Source organism: Thamnophis elegans, chromosome 2 (assembly GCF_009769535.1).
Source record: "Thamnophis elegans isolate rThaEle1 chromosome 2, rThaEle1.pri, whole genome shotgun sequence".
NCBI classification, from domain to species: domain Eukaryota; kingdom Metazoa; phylum Chordata; class Lepidosauria; order Squamata; family Colubridae; genus Thamnophis; species Thamnophis elegans.
This window is the reverse complement of record NC_045542.1, coordinates 79959955-79977909: the sequence shown is the minus strand read 5'-3', so window position 1 is coordinate 79977909 and position 17955 is coordinate 79959955. Positions and strand designations below refer to the sequence as shown.

The 17955-nt window shown below is 39.2% G+C and overlaps 1 protein-coding gene across 3 annotated transcripts in view; it reads right to left on the bottom strand.

The window, feature by feature from the left end:
- PPP2R2B (protein phosphatase 2 regulatory subunit Bbeta) overlaps positions 1 to 17955 on the bottom strand; it is a 264160-nt gene that overhangs the window by 66947 nt on the left and 179258 nt on the right. For all 3 annotated transcript variants that reach the window (XM_032210843.1, XM_032210841.1, XM_032210842.1), the window contains exons 2-3: positions 4972 to 5069; positions 3086 to 3251 (exon numbers count right to left, since the gene is read on the bottom strand). In XM_032210843.1, coding sequence (XP_032066734.1) covers positions 3086 to 3251; positions 4972 to 5069 — 264 coding nt within the window. The remainder of the gene's footprint in view (positions 1 to 3085; positions 3252 to 4971; positions 5070 to 17955) is intronic.

The following is a 17955-nucleotide window of genomic DNA, read 5'->3' as shown; positions in this document are numbered from 1 at the left end:
CAATTCCCAGAATTCCTCAGAATTTTGGGAGATGAAATCCACAAATATTACCATTGCTGATGTTGGGAACACTGGCCTAGGGTGCATACAGTATACAGCACACAAACAGATGGTCAACAAAGAGATGAAATTAAATTTCAGACTCTATTGAAGATGAGACAAGAAGTTAATCACCAAGGTTTTATAGAATCACAGGGTTGGAAGAGACCTTGGAGATCTTCTAGCTGAACTCTCTGCCCAAGGCAAGAGTCCTTATTTTCCGGTTGGATCTTCCTCTGACAAGCTTCCATTGATTGTTTCTTTTCCTACTCTTAGGTGCTACGGTGAATTAATGAGGCAGCCCTTCAAGTATTGGAAGACTCCTACCAAATCTTCCTCAGCCTTCTCATGGTTAAGTAAACATATCTAGTGCCTTCTGCTGTTCTTCATAGAATTTAGCCTCCAGGCCCCTTATCATTTTTGTTGCCCTTCTCTGCACTCTTTCGAGGGCTACAGAATCTTTTTATAGTGTTGTAACCAGAATTGTGGACACAGACTTCTAAATGTGACCTCATCAGTGCAGGATAGAGCAGAACTGTCACTTCTTTGATTCATCAATACTCCCCTTGTTTCATTAATTAATTAATTAATTAAATTAATGTGTAAATCAGAGCTGTACAAAGGCAGGAACTCAGTAATAATAATAATAATAATAATAATAATAATAATAATAATAATAATTACATTATTATTACATTAAATAAATAATAAATAAATAAATAAATAAATAAATAAATAAATTATTACATTAAAGAAAGAAACAGAGTCACTAATCCTGGCTGCGCAAGAACAAGCTATCCGCACAAATGCCATTAAGGCCAAAATCGAAAAATCCTCTGATGATGCCAAATGCAGACTTTGCAAAGAAGCTGATGAAACTGTTGATCACATACTCAGCTGCTGTAAAAAAATCACGCAGACTGATTATAAATTGCGGCACAATTCAGTAGCACAAATGATCCATTGGAATTTGTGCAAAAATTATAATATTAAAACAGCAACAAACTGGTGGGAACATCAGCCTGAAAAAGTCACAGAAAATCAGATGGTCAAGATCTTGTGGGATTTCCGTATACAAACCGACAAAATACTGGCGCATAATACACCAGACATCACACTGGTTGAGAAAAATAAGGTCACAATCATAGACATCGCAATACCAGGTGATAGCAGGGTCGCCGAGAAGGAACATGAAAAAATCGCAAGATATCAGGACTTAAAAATCGAAATTCAACGACTATGGCACAAACCAGCAGTGGTAATTCCAGTGGTAATTGGCACACTGGGTGCTATTCCAAAAGCACTGGAATTACATTTAAAACAGTTAAAAATTGACAAAATCACCATCAGTCAAATGCAAAAAGCCGCACTGCTTGGATCTGCACGCATATTAAGAAAATACGTTACGACGTCCTAGGCCCCTGGGTGGGGCCCGACTAGTAACCAATGCCAAATCCGGCGAAACAACTGGCCGCTGTGATACAATTGTATAATAATAATAATAATAATAATAACCTGACCCATCTGTTGAGAAGTCTTCACTCCCAAGTACTGGGTTTCTTAACTACAGATATTTTTCATGGGCTAGACTGGGCTCAGATTGGGCAATGCTTTAATTTAGGGGTCCTTGGTGTTCTCTGAGCTTGCTTGTTTCTTTGCAGGTGTTTCATTACCCTGACTAGGTAACATATTCAGTGCTGTTTGCTGTCAGTTTATATTCTGGTATCTTGCCTGTCTATGTGGGTTTCTTGATTGGGGTATTGCTTACTTGATTGTTGGACTGAAGTTAACCTTGGTTAGACCAACAATCATATAAGCAGTACCCCAATCAAGAAACTGCCAAAGAGTCATTAGTAAACAGGCCAACCAAAGAATCTCTAAGACTGCCCCCACCCACACAGACAGGCAATGTCAAATCAAGAAGCGACAACATGTATTCTTCACTCTAAGAACAGGACATCATATTCCGTACAGGCAGTTTGAGAAATTTCAGCCTGCCAACTCAATTCTCATCTATTGTAGTGTTGTGGCCCACCAGTGGCCAGTGGAGCTGAGAGCAGAGTCGGACAGTGAGGAAGTTGGGGAGGAACATGGGCCAGTCCTGGAGGCTGGGAAAGGCTTGGACTAATGCTCTGTGTTGGAAGCAGAGATGGGGCCAAGGCTGTCTGGCAGTTCTCAGCTGTCTTCGGAGCTAGACAGCAGTGAGGTAGAGGAACAGCTGGAGCCTGTTCCCAGTGTGCGCATGCAGAGCTGCCAGAAGAAAAGAAGAGCTAAGAAATCAGGGTTTACTTGGGCGTAAAGCCACAGGTGGGCAGTGAATGGCCCCTCCCATAGGAAATAAAAGAGGAGTGAAAGGGGAGTGGGCTTTTGCAGGAAACAATTAATGCGTTCATTCATTCGTTTCAGGAGTGTGAAGATCTGTCCGTGAATCTCAGAGACTCTGTGCCAAGTCTTTCCTTGTACAGCATTGCGTTTGGAAAATATTTACACGGCAGCTTTCCAAGCTAGATAAGGTCTGTGGTCATAAATTCACCTTTGAAAGACTGTTTACCAGGGCTTTGCTGAATGTGAATGAGAGGAATTCTTGTTTCTTTAATAAAAGGGGTTTTGTTGGGACCAGGAATCTGCTTCGTGCTTTTTGGGGAAGCCTAGGTCAGAACATATAGCTCCCTTTCCCTACCTGGTGTTTTTCAGAAGGATTGGGGCTGCCTCTGATTCCAAAATTGTGGAATTACAACCTGCGTATCAGAAGATACCGAAGGAATCTGCCAGATGTGGTGAGGCTGTGTCTTTCTTTATCTTATAAATGGTCTGGTGGAATATGCTTTGGGGATTTTAAGACATATTACAGAAAGTAAGAGAGAAAATTCAACATTAGGGATATCTCCACCACAATCGCTCTTGAGTTCCTCTCTCTGGATCAAATAGAGCAATAAATACTTGTCCTGTAGAGAGATTACAAGTATGAATGAGCACAACCCATCAAAGCAGGATATTTTGGCTGGGAAGCAAAGCAAAAAAAAAAGTACCTGTTGTTATAACATACCATTGGTGGAGAGAAGAAAATAGGCTGCATTTTGCTGTGGGAGCCATCGTATTTTATTGATCTTCTCCTCTATCTCTAAGCTCTTCAGGTAATCGAACTCAGGTTCATGGCTCTGGAATGTGCTGTAAACATTATATTCTCCCCTGCGATGGGGCTGATTTTTGCTCTGCAGGAGAGGGAAAGAAACATAAAGGGATTTTTAGACGTGCCAGAGCTAGCAAATTTTCAATTGATTCTTTTGTTCTCTGAAGATTGTTAAGAGGAAAATGTCTGATTACGGTGACACATTGCAGTTTAAAGTACCAAAGCGGAGCTATTTCTTGCACAATGCCTTCTCCTCCTGTGTCACTTTCTATGTTCACCGGTGACAGGAAGCAGGAAGAGCATCTTTGTTTCATTTTGATTCAAGAATGCATCAATCCCTATCATTCAATTTAAGAGACAAATTGGCATGAATCAACAACCGCTCAATTCAAAGAACAAATCCAGCTTGACTTGTGCACAAAATTCTCTCCAATAGAAAGGACACCGTTCTAATATACAAACCTACCCCACATTTAATGTAATAAACGAATTCACAGAGCAGGGCTAACTTAAATATCTGGAATATGGTTTCTAGAAAAAGAATTGGGAGACCAACAGAAAATAAAAGATGAAAGGACTGAAACAGATGTTAGCAAAATCCTTCTATATTTAGGCTAGCATCGGGAAATAAATGGAAGGGAATGGGATATAATGTCACTAAAAACTGTTTTGTCTTACTTGCACTTTGTATATGTTAAAGGCTTAAATAAATAACAGAGTAATAGAAGTACAGTAGTAAACTGAACAAAATTACTCATGTCTGATTTTATTTTCAAAGGACCAGAATATGATACTGAAGCACTTCTGAATGGTACTATCTGGCTATACCCAGGGTGAAATCAACTTATCTTCGCTACCGGTTCACAAAGGTGAGTGCATGCAAATCTATCTCCGTGCATGCACAGGACCTTACACGCAAGCGCAGAGCATCAAAAACGGACATGACGTCCGGGCGGATCCTGCTACCAAGCGTGCCTGCAAAGGTAAGTAGAACAGCGGAGGGGGGGGGGAGAATCCGCTGTGCCACGCAATTTAGATTAGCTTTCTAGCTAATATAAATCACAAGTCACAGCTGATCGTTGGAAAATGCGGTTCGGGGAACCAGTAACAATTTTAACTACCGATTCAGTCAAATCGGTCCGAACCGGTAGCATTTCACCCTTGGCCTATACCCAGATCAGAAAGCTGTTTTGTACCTGCAAAGCAGAGTGTAAGGTAGAACTAAAACTCACAGTGTCCTGTAAATTTCTAGTCTAGCATCTTAACCACTACACCAATCAAAATATAATATTTACTAGTATGGAAAGGCTTCTTAAACTCTGCTTTATTTTATTTGTATATTTAGTTTTTCTTATATGTTGGCATAGATCCAGAGCATCACTCGGGAGAACAATGCATCTCATCAACATAAACTAAAACAAAACTTGGTATGTGTTTGTTTGTTTCTTTATGTTATACTAGTTTGGGAAGGGATCCTGCTAATTTAAAACAAAGCAGACTTCAAAAGCATTACAACTAAAGTTCTGCTTGCATTTATGACATTTCAGCAGCAGACTGAAATCCTCCGCCTGCGATTATTGTTCCAAGACGCAAAGGGATTCAAGAAAATCCAACATTTGTAGGGTTGGTTTAAAAAAAAAAAAAAAGAAGCTGCCCAATTGATCTTAATGGCTGCTTTTTTTTTTTTTTTGCAATTTTCTGTGCGGTGCGATAGTAAAGAGTGACACACAAAGATTAGGAAACAGCAGGAAACTTCTTTTAAAAGGGTAAAAATGGGCATTTTTGCATTCACCAGCACTTACCTCCTGCTCACGTTGAAATATTACAACACGACCCCCCTTGTCCCCTGTCGCTAGTAATTCTCCTGTGTGGTTGAATTCTACTGTAGAGATAATGTCAGCTAAAAAGAAAGAGACAAAGGCAATTTAAGTTAAACCGCAGACCAGCTTTGCACTGGCATCTCAGAACATCACTGCCTCTACAATCAGAGGAAGAATGGTGGCTAAGCCCTTGCCTCCCTGGTGGAATATCTACAGAGCATTTTAGATTTTCAATCACACTTGAATCTTGTTAAGGGAATTCATAAACATTGTTCCCAAAGGATACAGCTAGTCCTTGACTTATAACAGTTCATTTAGTGACCATTCAAAGTTAACAGCAACACTGAAAAAAGTGACCATTTTTCACATTTATCACAGACTTGTAGCATTCCCATGGTCACATGATCAAAATGCAGACGGCTATCAACTGACTCATATTTATGACAGTCGCAGTGTCCAAAAGTAATGTGAGCCACCTTTTGTGACCTTCTGACAAGCAAAGTGAATGGGGAAGCCAGATTCACTTAACAACCATGTTACTAACTTTCTCACTTGGCAACATAAATTTTGAGCTCAATCGTGGTCGTAAGTCGAGGACTACCTGTATTGTGGCTCTAAGCTCCATTCACACACTTTCAGTATGACCCCCCCTTTTCCTACTTGTCCTGATGCTGCATAGAGCTAAGGCCAAAGGGCAAATAACCGGTTAAAGGATTTGGTTGATGGACAGTACTTTGCTTGATTGGCCAATGGTTTTCACTTAAAAAAGAAGAAAAACTCAAGGCAGTATGTATTTCTAATGCTAGAAACAATCATGCCATGTTGAAACAATCATTTTGCTTGTTTAAAGATGCATACATTCAAGAGGATGAGTGATGAACCTGTTTAACCTTAACTAATAATTTCTGGAACAACTCAGGATCTGAACCAGCACCAGAGACTTGTATAATTATGTTACAGTTTTGATTGGCAAGTGGAGGCCAAATTCTCTTTTCTAGCTCTTGAACTGCGATTGACAGAAATGTGATTCTACAGAAAGGGTCAGCATCTCTCATAATAATAATAATTTGTTTCTACTACAATGTGACTAGTAAGATTCAGTAACTCTTCCAGCACATATCCTATTCCCTGCCTCAAAACCGTGAAACAATATGAGATATTTTGCCACGCTTCTCATTTAGAGCATCAGGAAACAGCAACAGGTAACTTGAAACTTTGTAATATTAAACCTTTCTTTCTTTCTTTTCTCCCTGTTTTCCATCAGCTGGATTGACCCCAATAGAATCGGCTTTCAAAAGACGCACTATCCTTTATAACTGACACATTCATAACCACACAGGACGTATACAGTATAGGCACGCAATGTTACAAATTAAATTTGATATTAATGGAACAATATGGACAGGAGCACATTACTTTTTTTATTGCAACAGTGAACAAATAATCTCCCCTCTTTCTGGAGTAGCCTCTGGGTAGATTTATAATTTTCCAGTGGGAAGAACATCATAGGTCAAAAGAAGAGCTGGCCTCACTAGGGGCACATTTTCTGATTTCACAATATAAATCACTTATGGGACTAAAAGGAGTGCACATTTGCCTTCCATATTTGTCCTTCTCTCAATTACTATTGCACCAATATCCCCAATCTTAATGAAGGATAGAGATGAAATCATTAGTTTTGGAAAAAGGTCCAGAACTGAGAAGAGAATGGAAGCAGAAGAAACAAACAAACAAAAAAGAAAACAAAACAAATCCTTTAGATGGAAACAGAAAGGCCAAACAAAGATGTTTGCTCTGAGATTTTCCAGGTTTGGAATTATTAGTGAAGTTCATATAAAGCAGGGGTGTCAAACTCAAGACCTGTGGGCGGATCTGGCCCATGGAGTGCTTAGATCTGTCCCACAGGGCTGCCCTGGAAACAGCGAAGGACTGGCCCGCGGAGCCTCTGACAGTGAAAACAGAGCTCAGAAGGGCCTTGTGCGAGCTTTGTTTTTGCTGGCAAAGGACTGCACGAGGCCAAACTGGCCAAAAATACAGCCCGGGAGGACCGCATGCGCCCCACTGAGCTCCGTTTTTGTTGGTAGAAGGCTGCAGGAAGCTCCCCTCTAACCCCACCCAGGCCACCACAGGTGCCTCCAACATGAGTAACGTCAAGCTGGCCATGCCCACCCTGGCCATGCCCACCTGCCGCCCCCCAAGGTTAAACACAAGCCTGATGTGGCCCTCAATGAAATCAAGTTTGACGCCCCGATATAAAATAGCACAATCTATAGAAAGTAAAAAGTAGTGCAATTCTAAACACATTCAGTCAGAAATTAAGTCTGATGGTTTTTCTTGTATTTAAAGTATTCCATATTTTCTTATATTGGCAGTTCAATGAAGAAGATGATGGTAATGATGCTAATATTTTAAAAACTATGTTTTTGTTCAACTCATACTAGTGAACATACCTAATATTCTAATTTCCTATTTTCTCACACAACAACAACCTGGTGAAGTTGTCTGAGCTGAGAGAGAGTGATTGCCCCCAAATCAAGGAGCCAGACTTCATGCCTAAGTGGGATTAGAAATCACTCTCCTAGTTTCTAATCCAGCATGTTCACCACTACACCAAGAATTCCTCTTTTGTCACTTTGCCCAGTCCTCAAATCAATTCCCAGGTCATGGAATCTAGAAATTTGATATTAACTAAATCAATAACTATAATATTTAAAGTATTATATTTAGTACTGACTCATCTTTGCAACTTAAAATATAATGCAATAACATGCGTGCATCAGATAAAAGAAAAAACAAAGACTGGTGCAGAAAAATTACAAATAACGTGTTTTAAATAAGCAGAATGGAAGAGTTTGCACTGCATCAAGGTAAACTGCTGATGAGTAGTTTTATCAGGGCTATTCTTAGTGGGGGGAAAGTCAGAGGTTAATTTTGCTGCAATTACTCCCTCTCTGCCTTCAGTGATTACATTCGAGTGCAGATTTCAGCAAATGCAAAGCATGACTGTGAAGGGAGGGAGAAGACTTCAGAGGCCGGAGTACTGCTAACCACATTGTCTTTTAAAAAATGAAACAAGCATTCACACATTCTGAACCTTTGGCATCCATCTGCACTGCGAGAAGACTAGATCTGACGATGTTACTTGGTTTAAATCTAGTATTTAAATAAGCTTTTTCAGTTTCTTCAGAAGCTTTCAGTACTGCTGCTAAGAAGAGTGTAAATATCAGAATACTGTAACATTCTATAGTCATGCCTAATAAAAAGACCTAAATGTGCAATCATAATTCTGAAATGAGATCTGTTGTGCATAACCTTTGGATGTCAGGAGTAAATAGAATATGTGCATCTCTTATGCATTTCAAGTCATCAGCTGTTTCAGAGATAAGACTAAACTATGATCTGTGTGAACAGAATATCAGAGCCATGGCTGTACATGAATCCCTTTTCTTTTCTGCCTATGATTGCTGCAGAGATGAGGAAAAAAGAAAGGTTTGGTTTTGGATTTGACTGAACTACCACAATCCCTTCCAGCAGAACTCAGATAACGGCACCTATTTATACTATAGAAATCATTCTAGGTTTGGAAAGCATACTGGTTCTCGACATTAACTGCAATCCAATAATAACAGCATAAAGAACTATAATATGTATAGTTGCTCATCTCACATTTACTCTAGCCAGCTTACGATAAAACAATTAAAATCCTTAAAATACAAAAAAAACCCAAATCAAAATAAAAACACACAGTTGGGCTATGGGTGTGTGCATGTGCGTGGGTGTGTGTAAATATGTACACCTACACACACACAAAAATCCCCATAAATATGCAAATTATTATTCTTGCCAGAGATGTATCTTAATCTGGCAAAGGAATACCAATAAGCAAAACACAGTTGCTATTGAATACCACTTCCTATGGTCACAAAGAAATGTTTTACAAGGTGTTTTTTCAGTTCAGCCATTATGTTTCATTCTAATTTCCAAAAGCAAATATCTTTCTCCCCAGCTGATAGCTTGTGCTGCCTTGTCATTAGAGAGCTATTTCTACAATGCTGGTGTAAAAACCTTTGCCATGATGATTCTCATAGGCAGCATATGGAGCTCCTTCCCTAGAATCTTGCTACTTCTGCAAATATAGAAGCGAGAGATGACACTATACAACCTTGTCATGTTCAAAGCCACAAGGCCTTTTGTTGAAAGGAAATTGTGACTGTTCCCCACCCCCATGTTAGTAATGTAGCTGCATAATCTAAATGCATTTCAAACTCTACTTAAAAATAACCTTTACTGCTAAAGACATTTAAATTTTCATAATCGTGCATTTGGAATTTCACTGGTAAGAAATGGAACTTAGAGAAAAGAGCAGGGGTGAAATTCAGCAGGTTCTGATAGGTTCTGGAGAACCAGTAGCAGAAATTTTGAGTAGTTCAGAGAATCCGCAAATACCACTTCTGGCTGGCCCCAGAGTGGGGTGGGAATGGAGATTTTGCACTATCCTTCCCCTGCCACGCCCACCAAGCTACGCCCACAGTACTGGGAGTAAAAAAAAATTGAATTTCACCCCTGGAAAAGAGCTATAATTAAAATAAATACTGAAAATTTCTTTATTCCCTTTATCTTTTTTTCAAAATGTTGTCTCTATTAATATGGTATCTTACCAAAGATACGGATCCACTGCCACTTCGTATTTATTTAGCACATTGGGACAAATGGAATCATCGTGTTGGGTTTGATTCTAATGCTGCCTTCTGTATCAGGAATTGGGGAAAGTGCGGATTAAAATTTAACAACTGGTTCTCTGCCCTAATGATTTCTTCCAACCACCAGTTCACTAAACTGCTCAGAAAGTTAACAACTGGTTCTCCCGAAGTGGTGCGAACTGGCTGAATCCCACCACTGGGAAAGTGATGCTCACCACTCTGAAGGTATTTCATTTATAGAAATGTGACATTACAAGGAAGAAAATCACATGGTGGCCAATTTGTGTCTTGGATGTTTACTCCTCCTTTCAAAAATATGAACAAGTAGAAAATGGAAAATTTCTTAGATGGTATGTTAAAGCCCACCGTCTTCATATGTGGTGATGCATTTCCTTGCAAGTTACAACTTGATTGTGTCTAAATTATTCACTCTATGACCCATGGTTCTGTCTGTATAATGCCTGTCCTTTTTATATCTACTCTCCCCACTTTCTGCTGTCTATAAGGCAGATGAATAGTGAGCTCTATGCTGCTTCATTCCTAACTTTAGAAAATTTTCTCCAGGTTGTCCTAACTCAGTCTTTTCAAGTTTGCCAACTTGCATATGGCTGGGGAATTCTGGGAGTTGAAGTCCACACATATTAAAGTTACCAAGGCTGAGAAATACAGCCCTCCAGATAAAGGCCTATTCTGGATTTCCATTGTTTTGAAAGTTTCTTGTTCATTCAAAATGAAAGAAAGTAAAATTAGCATATTTTAGCCACTTAACTCTACAGCAGAAAGATTACTGGAATGGCTATTCTCTAGTTTAATTTGCAATAGCTTAAAATTAACTTCATTGAATCAGCTACACAGCTGTTTAAATACAGCCATGGCACATGCAATCCATTTAGATAGTATTTATGAAAGCATCATTATTACCATACAGCCAACCAATCAGAATTTAATTGAAACATGAACATTAGCCCCAGGATACAAATGGAAAAACAACATCAAGTTCTATAAAATGGATTACCCACTTTGACAGGACTGGAGAAACAAATATTGAAGAACTCCTATTTTATGGCAAATCAAATATATACCAACTATCTGGATGTAAATCCCTGTGAACCACCCACATAAACTGTAAAAACTCAGTCTCGTTTCACAAAGTGTATTTCATGTAATTGCTCTGGGATTCAATGGCCAACATAATGGTGACAAAACTGACAATTTTGTATGCAGAAATTAGGATTGCTAATTGACATCAATATACAATGTAGAAGCTTCAAAATAATGGGATGGTGATCTTGCATTCTTTTTCTGTACATGCATCTTTATGGACTTTTTTTTAAAAAAAACTTTGCCTTGTTTTATTGTGGAGCCACACAGAGTCAATCTGAAATCAGGAGGCATCTCCATTGACACTGACAAGGAATAGTATTTTAAATGAGAGAAAAGCAGATTCCAGTTAAGAAAAATAGCAGCGGCAATAGTACTTAGACTTATATACCACTTTATGGTGGTTTATAGTCCTCTCTAAGCGCTTTACAGAGTCAGCCTATTGCCCCCAACAATCTGGGTCCTTATTTTACCCACCTCAGAAGAATGGAAGGCTGGGTCAACCTTGAGCTTGCTGAGATGTGATCTGCCAAATTGCAGGCAGCTGGCAGACTGCAGAAGTAGCTGCAGTACTATATTCTAACCATTGCGCCAATGCGACTCATTCAAATATCTTACAGTAAGAGAGCTTAGACAGCACCCGATTTGGTATAGTGGTTAAAGGCATCAGGTTAGAAACCTCTGTTTTATGTTGTGTTGTGTTGTGTGTGTGTGCGCACGCGCGCATGTATCCCAACACTGCACCAACAGAAAGAATGGAAGACACCATTTTGGCTAAATGTATACTTTCGGGTCCATATTCTTTCTTGCAATATTCCTAAAAAATGAATGGGTGAGATCAAAGAAGCACTTTGGATAGGAAATGGGCATTTCAGAGGACAGGCTTGGCCCTTCTTGGTTGTTCAGTCACTTCCTTCCTTAGTTAGCTTATAAGATGCTCTCATTCCTTCCAAATAATGGGTTACATGTGATTAAAATACATGTCAGCTCTTACTGAGATATTGCTGCTTTTCCGGTTTGCTTTTGACATTCTTGAATATTAATATAATCTGAACCTGCTTGTTGCCTGCTACTTCAAGCAACTTCATTTAAAAGCTAGTACACTATCATATTAATTTGGATTTCTAGGCAATCAACATTTGAATGATGTACAATTACTAACTTCACTCAAAGGACTCCAGCGGCATATTGGTAGAAACAGCAGGAGGAAGAATAAGAAATCTTGCCTTTTAGTTGCTTTCCTGCATCTTGGGTGTCTCCCTTCAATAAAAGCAATTCAACAAAAACAGTTTCCATGGTGACCCTTCATTTTCCAAGTGGCAGATGATATCACTCCGTAGTTTTCTCCTTTCTGAAATGCATTTATGTTTCTTATTGCTCTCAGGCTAAGTATTCTGAAGACTGGATAGGTTAGAATTAGGAGGGGGGAACTCCCCCTAAAATATACACATAGAGCTCAGCATTATTTTAAGAGATAATTTTTAATATATTCCACCCACACAATGACCTGTTGAACAGCAAGTGGGTGGGACAATACTGAATTCTCAGGAACATCTTCACTCCAGGGAGGAAAAATATAAATTTTTGTTAGCTGCAAACAATAAAAAATAAAAAAGCCTAAATTTAAACTGTGGGATGCGTTTGATAATATTTCTGTCCCTCACTGCCCACCCCCCTGAATTTTTTTAAAGAGTGATTTGAAAGAATGCAAAGGGAAGGAAGTACCTTTCTTATTCTGGTTGACATAATCAATTATCCCAATTGCAGAAGTCTAAGTCTGTTTTTATTTTATTTTAATTTCATTATGCAGATCATGCAGTGGGTTAGCAAGAAGTAATCAACTCCTTTTGCAGATTCCCCCCCCCACACACACACCATATCAATCTTTTCAAAGCAGCTTTACAAAAAGTAAATTTAGGATTGAGTTTGTAAAGATCTCTCAAATCCTAAATAGAAAGGAAAAGAACTGAATATTGAAAACATGGTGGATTGTGCAAATTTTTCAGACCGTAACCTTGCTGAATGTTGTTCTAGAATAAACTGTAAAACTATAAAATCTCATTTTCAAAGTCTGCAACATTCTTCATAATTTGACCGTTCCTTTTCCTAGGGATGTGATGTCACTTTTATATTTTTTCCCTTTGTGTATTATTAGCCTTCTTTTTAAATTACAGATTGTCCTTGGTTAAGTATGGTAGTTGGGATTGGGAACTCCATTGCTAAGTGACATGATTATAAAGCATGACATCATATGACTGTGCGGCTTTGCAATGGTAGTTTCAGTCGTAAGATGAATCCTGTGTGGTCATTAAGCATTATATCAGGTGACTGGCATTTACAACTTTCTGCTTCCCCCATTGACATTGCTTGTTGAAAGCCAGCAGTGAAGGCCACAACTGGTGATCATATGACTGCAGGACACTACAAGCTGATTACCAAGTGCTTAAATTGTGATCATATGACTGAGGGACTTTGCAATAGCCACAACCATAAGTATCTTCATTCAGCAATGTCTTAACTTTGAAAGGTTGAGGAGCTGTGGACAATAGATTAAGATCTCCTGAACTATCCTATCCAATGTCTATTTGGATTTATTGTGGGGGGATTTACTAACTAGATGTTCATTTATATTTCACAATTATTTTAGATATTTGTGTTTTAGTAATTTAATTTAATTTTAAGCAATTTAATTACTTGCCTTTTCTATTTAATTATATTAAACTTTTTTCCTTAGCGATGCTTTGCCTTAAGAAGTAACAAAAAAATCACTTACACCAGAGGTGTCAAACTCAAGGTCCGGATCTGGGTGCTTAGATCTGGCCCACAGGGCCACCCTGGAAACAGTGAAGGACCAGCCTGCAGTGCCTCTGCCAATGAAAACAGAGCTCGGGAAGGCTGCGTGTATCCCTCCCAAGCTCTGTTTTCGCTGGCAGAGGGTTGCAGGAGGCTGTTGCAGCCGAAAACTGACTTTGGGAGCCAGTTTTCGCTGGCAGAGTACTCAGGTCACCACAGGCTCCCCTGACATGAGTGATATTGAGCTGGCCACGCCCACCCTGGCCACATCCACCCCAGCCCCCCAAGATCAAACATAACCCTGATGCGGCCCTAAATGAAATCGAGTTCAACGCCTCTGACTTATACTCATATATTTTCTTTGATTATTGAGTATTCCAGAGCCAAGACCTACCTTAAGGCCAAGGCAAGTTTTCACGGACATAGATGGCCTCTAAATTAATTTGGTCATAGATTTTAATAGATCAGAAGCCAAAATCAGATACTCAGTGTGATGGGGGGGAAAATCAAAGTTATCTATTCTAACTTGTGGATAGAAGCAAAAGTTTCCACTGCCAAATAGTTTAGCACTGATAAATGGAACTCATTGTCATTGTTTGCCAATTGAATATTCACAGAACAAGATCCAGAGGGTTTCTTGTTCTTCAAATTTGTTCTTTCAGTAAAGCCATATCTTTTTCCAGGTTATGAGCATTCCACTTTATCTTGTTCATTCCTATTCAACTGTGCATTGCATACTGACATGTCTTTTGCCACTGGAGATGTTTGTGAAGTAGCAGTAATAATAAAAAATGAGGATAAATAGCAGATACGTAAAACAAAGAAAGGAAAGGAAAGAAGGTAAGGAAATGAAAGGAAAGAAAGAAGGAAAGGGATTTAAAGATTAATGAAAAAATTGCTAACAAAACCTGCCATTTCAAACACTTCACATATATTACAGCAGCTGGCACAGTGTCAATCTCATCATTAAGCAATCCAATAATCAAACTGGGTCAATCCAATCATTAAAAGCAATTGAAAACTCTCAGAAAATACTACCAACTGGCACTATAATAAAAGTAGGGCTGAATGGAAGTGGGGAATGAAACAAGTGTCTTTGTTTAACAGAAACTCTTCAAATAAAGAGTATATACAACTTCAACTTTGAACTAAAATCCTATATAGTCTTACCACTGAGATCAATACTAATTTTTGAGTAGCAAATGATGACACATAAATGGATCCTCTGGATTTCGCGATATTAGAAATGTCTACTTTAATTCCTTAAATCTGATATTACGCTTAGCAATTTCAGCTATCAGGTATCTCACACTGCAAATCAAAAGTACCACAAGAGAGATACACTACATAAAGAGAATTGTTCAAGTATTTCTAAACTATATTGTTTATCATCAAAGCAGAATTTGAATCAGTTCAGGTGTGATCTTAAACTTAACACCAATAAAGACACAAACATATAACAAGTTAAGATTTTGATAGTGCATGATTTCTTTGATGTATAATTATGTAAGCCATAAGAAAGACATTAAAAATGTTTGTAACGAAAAGTTACTAACTGAGGCAATCCATTCCCCATAAAAATCTGCACATAAAAATATTTTTTCAAATATGCTTTTAAGAGAAAAGAATAGCAATAATTATAGCTTTTAGACCTATATACCTCTCCATAGTGCTTTACAGCACTCTCCGAGTGGCTTACAGAGTCACCATATTGCCCCCAAAATCTGGAGCCTCATTTTACTGACCTCAGAAAAATTAAAGGCTGAGTCGTGATCAAATTCCCTACTGTGGGCAGAGTTAACCTGCAATATTGCATTCTAATCACTGTCTTGCCACGGCTCTTATAAATCCCTGTTTTCTAATATGAATCTTTTGAGCTCAATGAAATCTTCGCGAAAGAATTTATGCCAAACATTTCAAGCATATGTGTGGAACTAATTATAAAAGCAAGTAAGAAATGGCTACACCGTCTTGGATAGAGCTGGGGATGTTTTAGAAATTGATTTCAAACATTATGAGAAATAAACCAAATGGAAGGAGTCATGAAGCCTCTCCCCATACTTTTAATGTGTTTATTACTCCATGGGGAAGTAAGAGGTACTTCTGGAACCTTGGACAACTCATCCTTTGATTGGGTGCATGTTGTGCTTCTTCTTAATTTTGTTGTGTCTTATTGTTTTAACTCTTTTTTAATATTTTCATTTCTGTAAGCCACCCGGAGTCCTTCGGGATTGGGCGGCCTAGAAATTCAATAAATGAAATGAAATCCTATGAAAAATAGGAAGGATGAATTACCTGTATTGAATGAACCCTGTTTGTAAAATGTGACTATTCTTCGTAGACATTTGAGAATCAGTTCCCCAAATCTCTTTTAATTTTTTTTTAAAAATTACTACTCTCTAAACAAGGATTTCAAATTTAAGCATCTAATTAAGATGCATGTTTTAAAAAATTCTCAAGAAACGGAAGGTATAACTGATTCAAATTCCAAGGTAAGGATAGCATATGTAGTTTAACGCTAGTAAGAATGAGATAATAACTCACAGACTTACTGAAGGAACAGAAGGCTGAGTGCTGAATGCCTGTCACTGCACAACTATTCTTGGAACCTTGGTTCTGTTATGTAGTTAGAATAGAATAGAATAGAATAGAATAACAACCACAGTAAGATGTAATATCCTAGCAGCTACAGACCAGAATTAAAGGAGGACTTCTTTTGTTAAGAAGATTAAAATCAAGAGTATTCATAGGAATCCAAAAAATCAAGATGGCGGTTGTACTCTTATGACTGAAGCACCACCCCTGTTTACATGCATTGCAACACATGTAAAAAAATGGGCAAACGTTTCTGCAGGCACTGTTGACTTTTTTGATTCCTCTTCATAGATTTTCCAGGGTAAATTAAACTCTCTGAGTTAAAAAGGATGGTCAGGAAGATCAGCTGAGGCTGCTGTTCTTTGGAACCAATTTCCCCAATATTAGTTTATTAGCACGCACAGCCTTCCACGCAGAGGTGGTATTCTGATGCTTTGCACCACTTCAGGCAGCGTGAGGCAGTGTGAGGCTCCGCCCACCCACCCAGATGCCATCACAGACTTTTTCTGCATGTATGCGCGCACTACTGCTACTGAGCAGGTAGTGACGAGAAGAGGATACTAATTCCGTGCATGCGCTTTTGGTGAAAAAAATGTCCTAAATGGAATGCCATAGAACCGGGGCGGGTGGGCGGAGCAACCCACGGTTTCCGCTACCAGTTCAGGTGAACTGGTCCAAACCGGTAGAATACCACCTCTGAGTGGAAAATGACACAAATGGAAACAGTCATGTACACTTTATCCATTTACTAATTTCATCTTTACAAAGGCCTCCCTTTGTAAAATGACTTTGGTCCAGGCACTGCTCTGAGTTACTCAGAGTGCCAATGAGTGGACCTGGCTTGTCATAGTCTTACTGCAAATACATTCCATGCACATGAATGGTAGATGTTTAATGAATGACTGGACAATATTTAGATTTAAAATGTACCAAAATGTAGTACTTTTTCCAATAATTTTAAATTGCTTAAATGATGCTTGGGCCTAATGGAAAACATAGGCAATAAGCTAACTGTGCATAGTCAGGAATTAGGGATCCAAGAAACTGAGAGTACTATATAGTGCCCTATTGCAAGGTCAAAGGGAAAAGACAGGGCAGTATATAGAAGGCTGGCTAACACGTAAAGATATAGCCAGTAAAAAAAACCCTGAAAAGTAGCAATGCTTAAGTGTTGTGGCCCAGCAGGAGCCGTTGGAGCTGCAAACAGACTCCGATAGCGAGGGACCCTATGAGTCGGCTCTGGAAGATGTGGAGGACCCTGGACAGGGTTCAGACTCCGAGCAGGGACCAGAGAGGCTGCTTGGCCACCAGGAGGCACCTGAGGCATGGAGCAGTGGTAAAAGCCAAAGGGAGTGTGTCCTTGACGTCAGGCCCTGGAGCAGTGGTGAAGACGTCAGGCCTTTGAGCAGTGATGAGGTGCAGAGGGAATTGGTCCCGGACGCCCGGCAGAGGCGGGCGGATAAGCGCCGGCAGCAATTATTGAGACAAAGGAGATAATTGGACCCAGGTGGTTGTGATTAGGCTCCCCCCAAGAGAGTATATAAGAAGAGACTTTGGGAGGAGGCTGTTTGCAGGATTCAACTATTATACTAAAGCTGGAGAAGTTCTGGTGTGTATTTCTTATCTGTGGAAGTCTGGGTTGCTGCCAAAGTCTTGTTGGTGTGTTAATTTACTGTGAATAAATTGTCTAGCAGTAATCTTGTGTCGGCGTGACTCACCGTACGGAGGGGGGGGTCAGAACACTTAAAGATGAATGTTATTTAAAGATTGAAGTGGG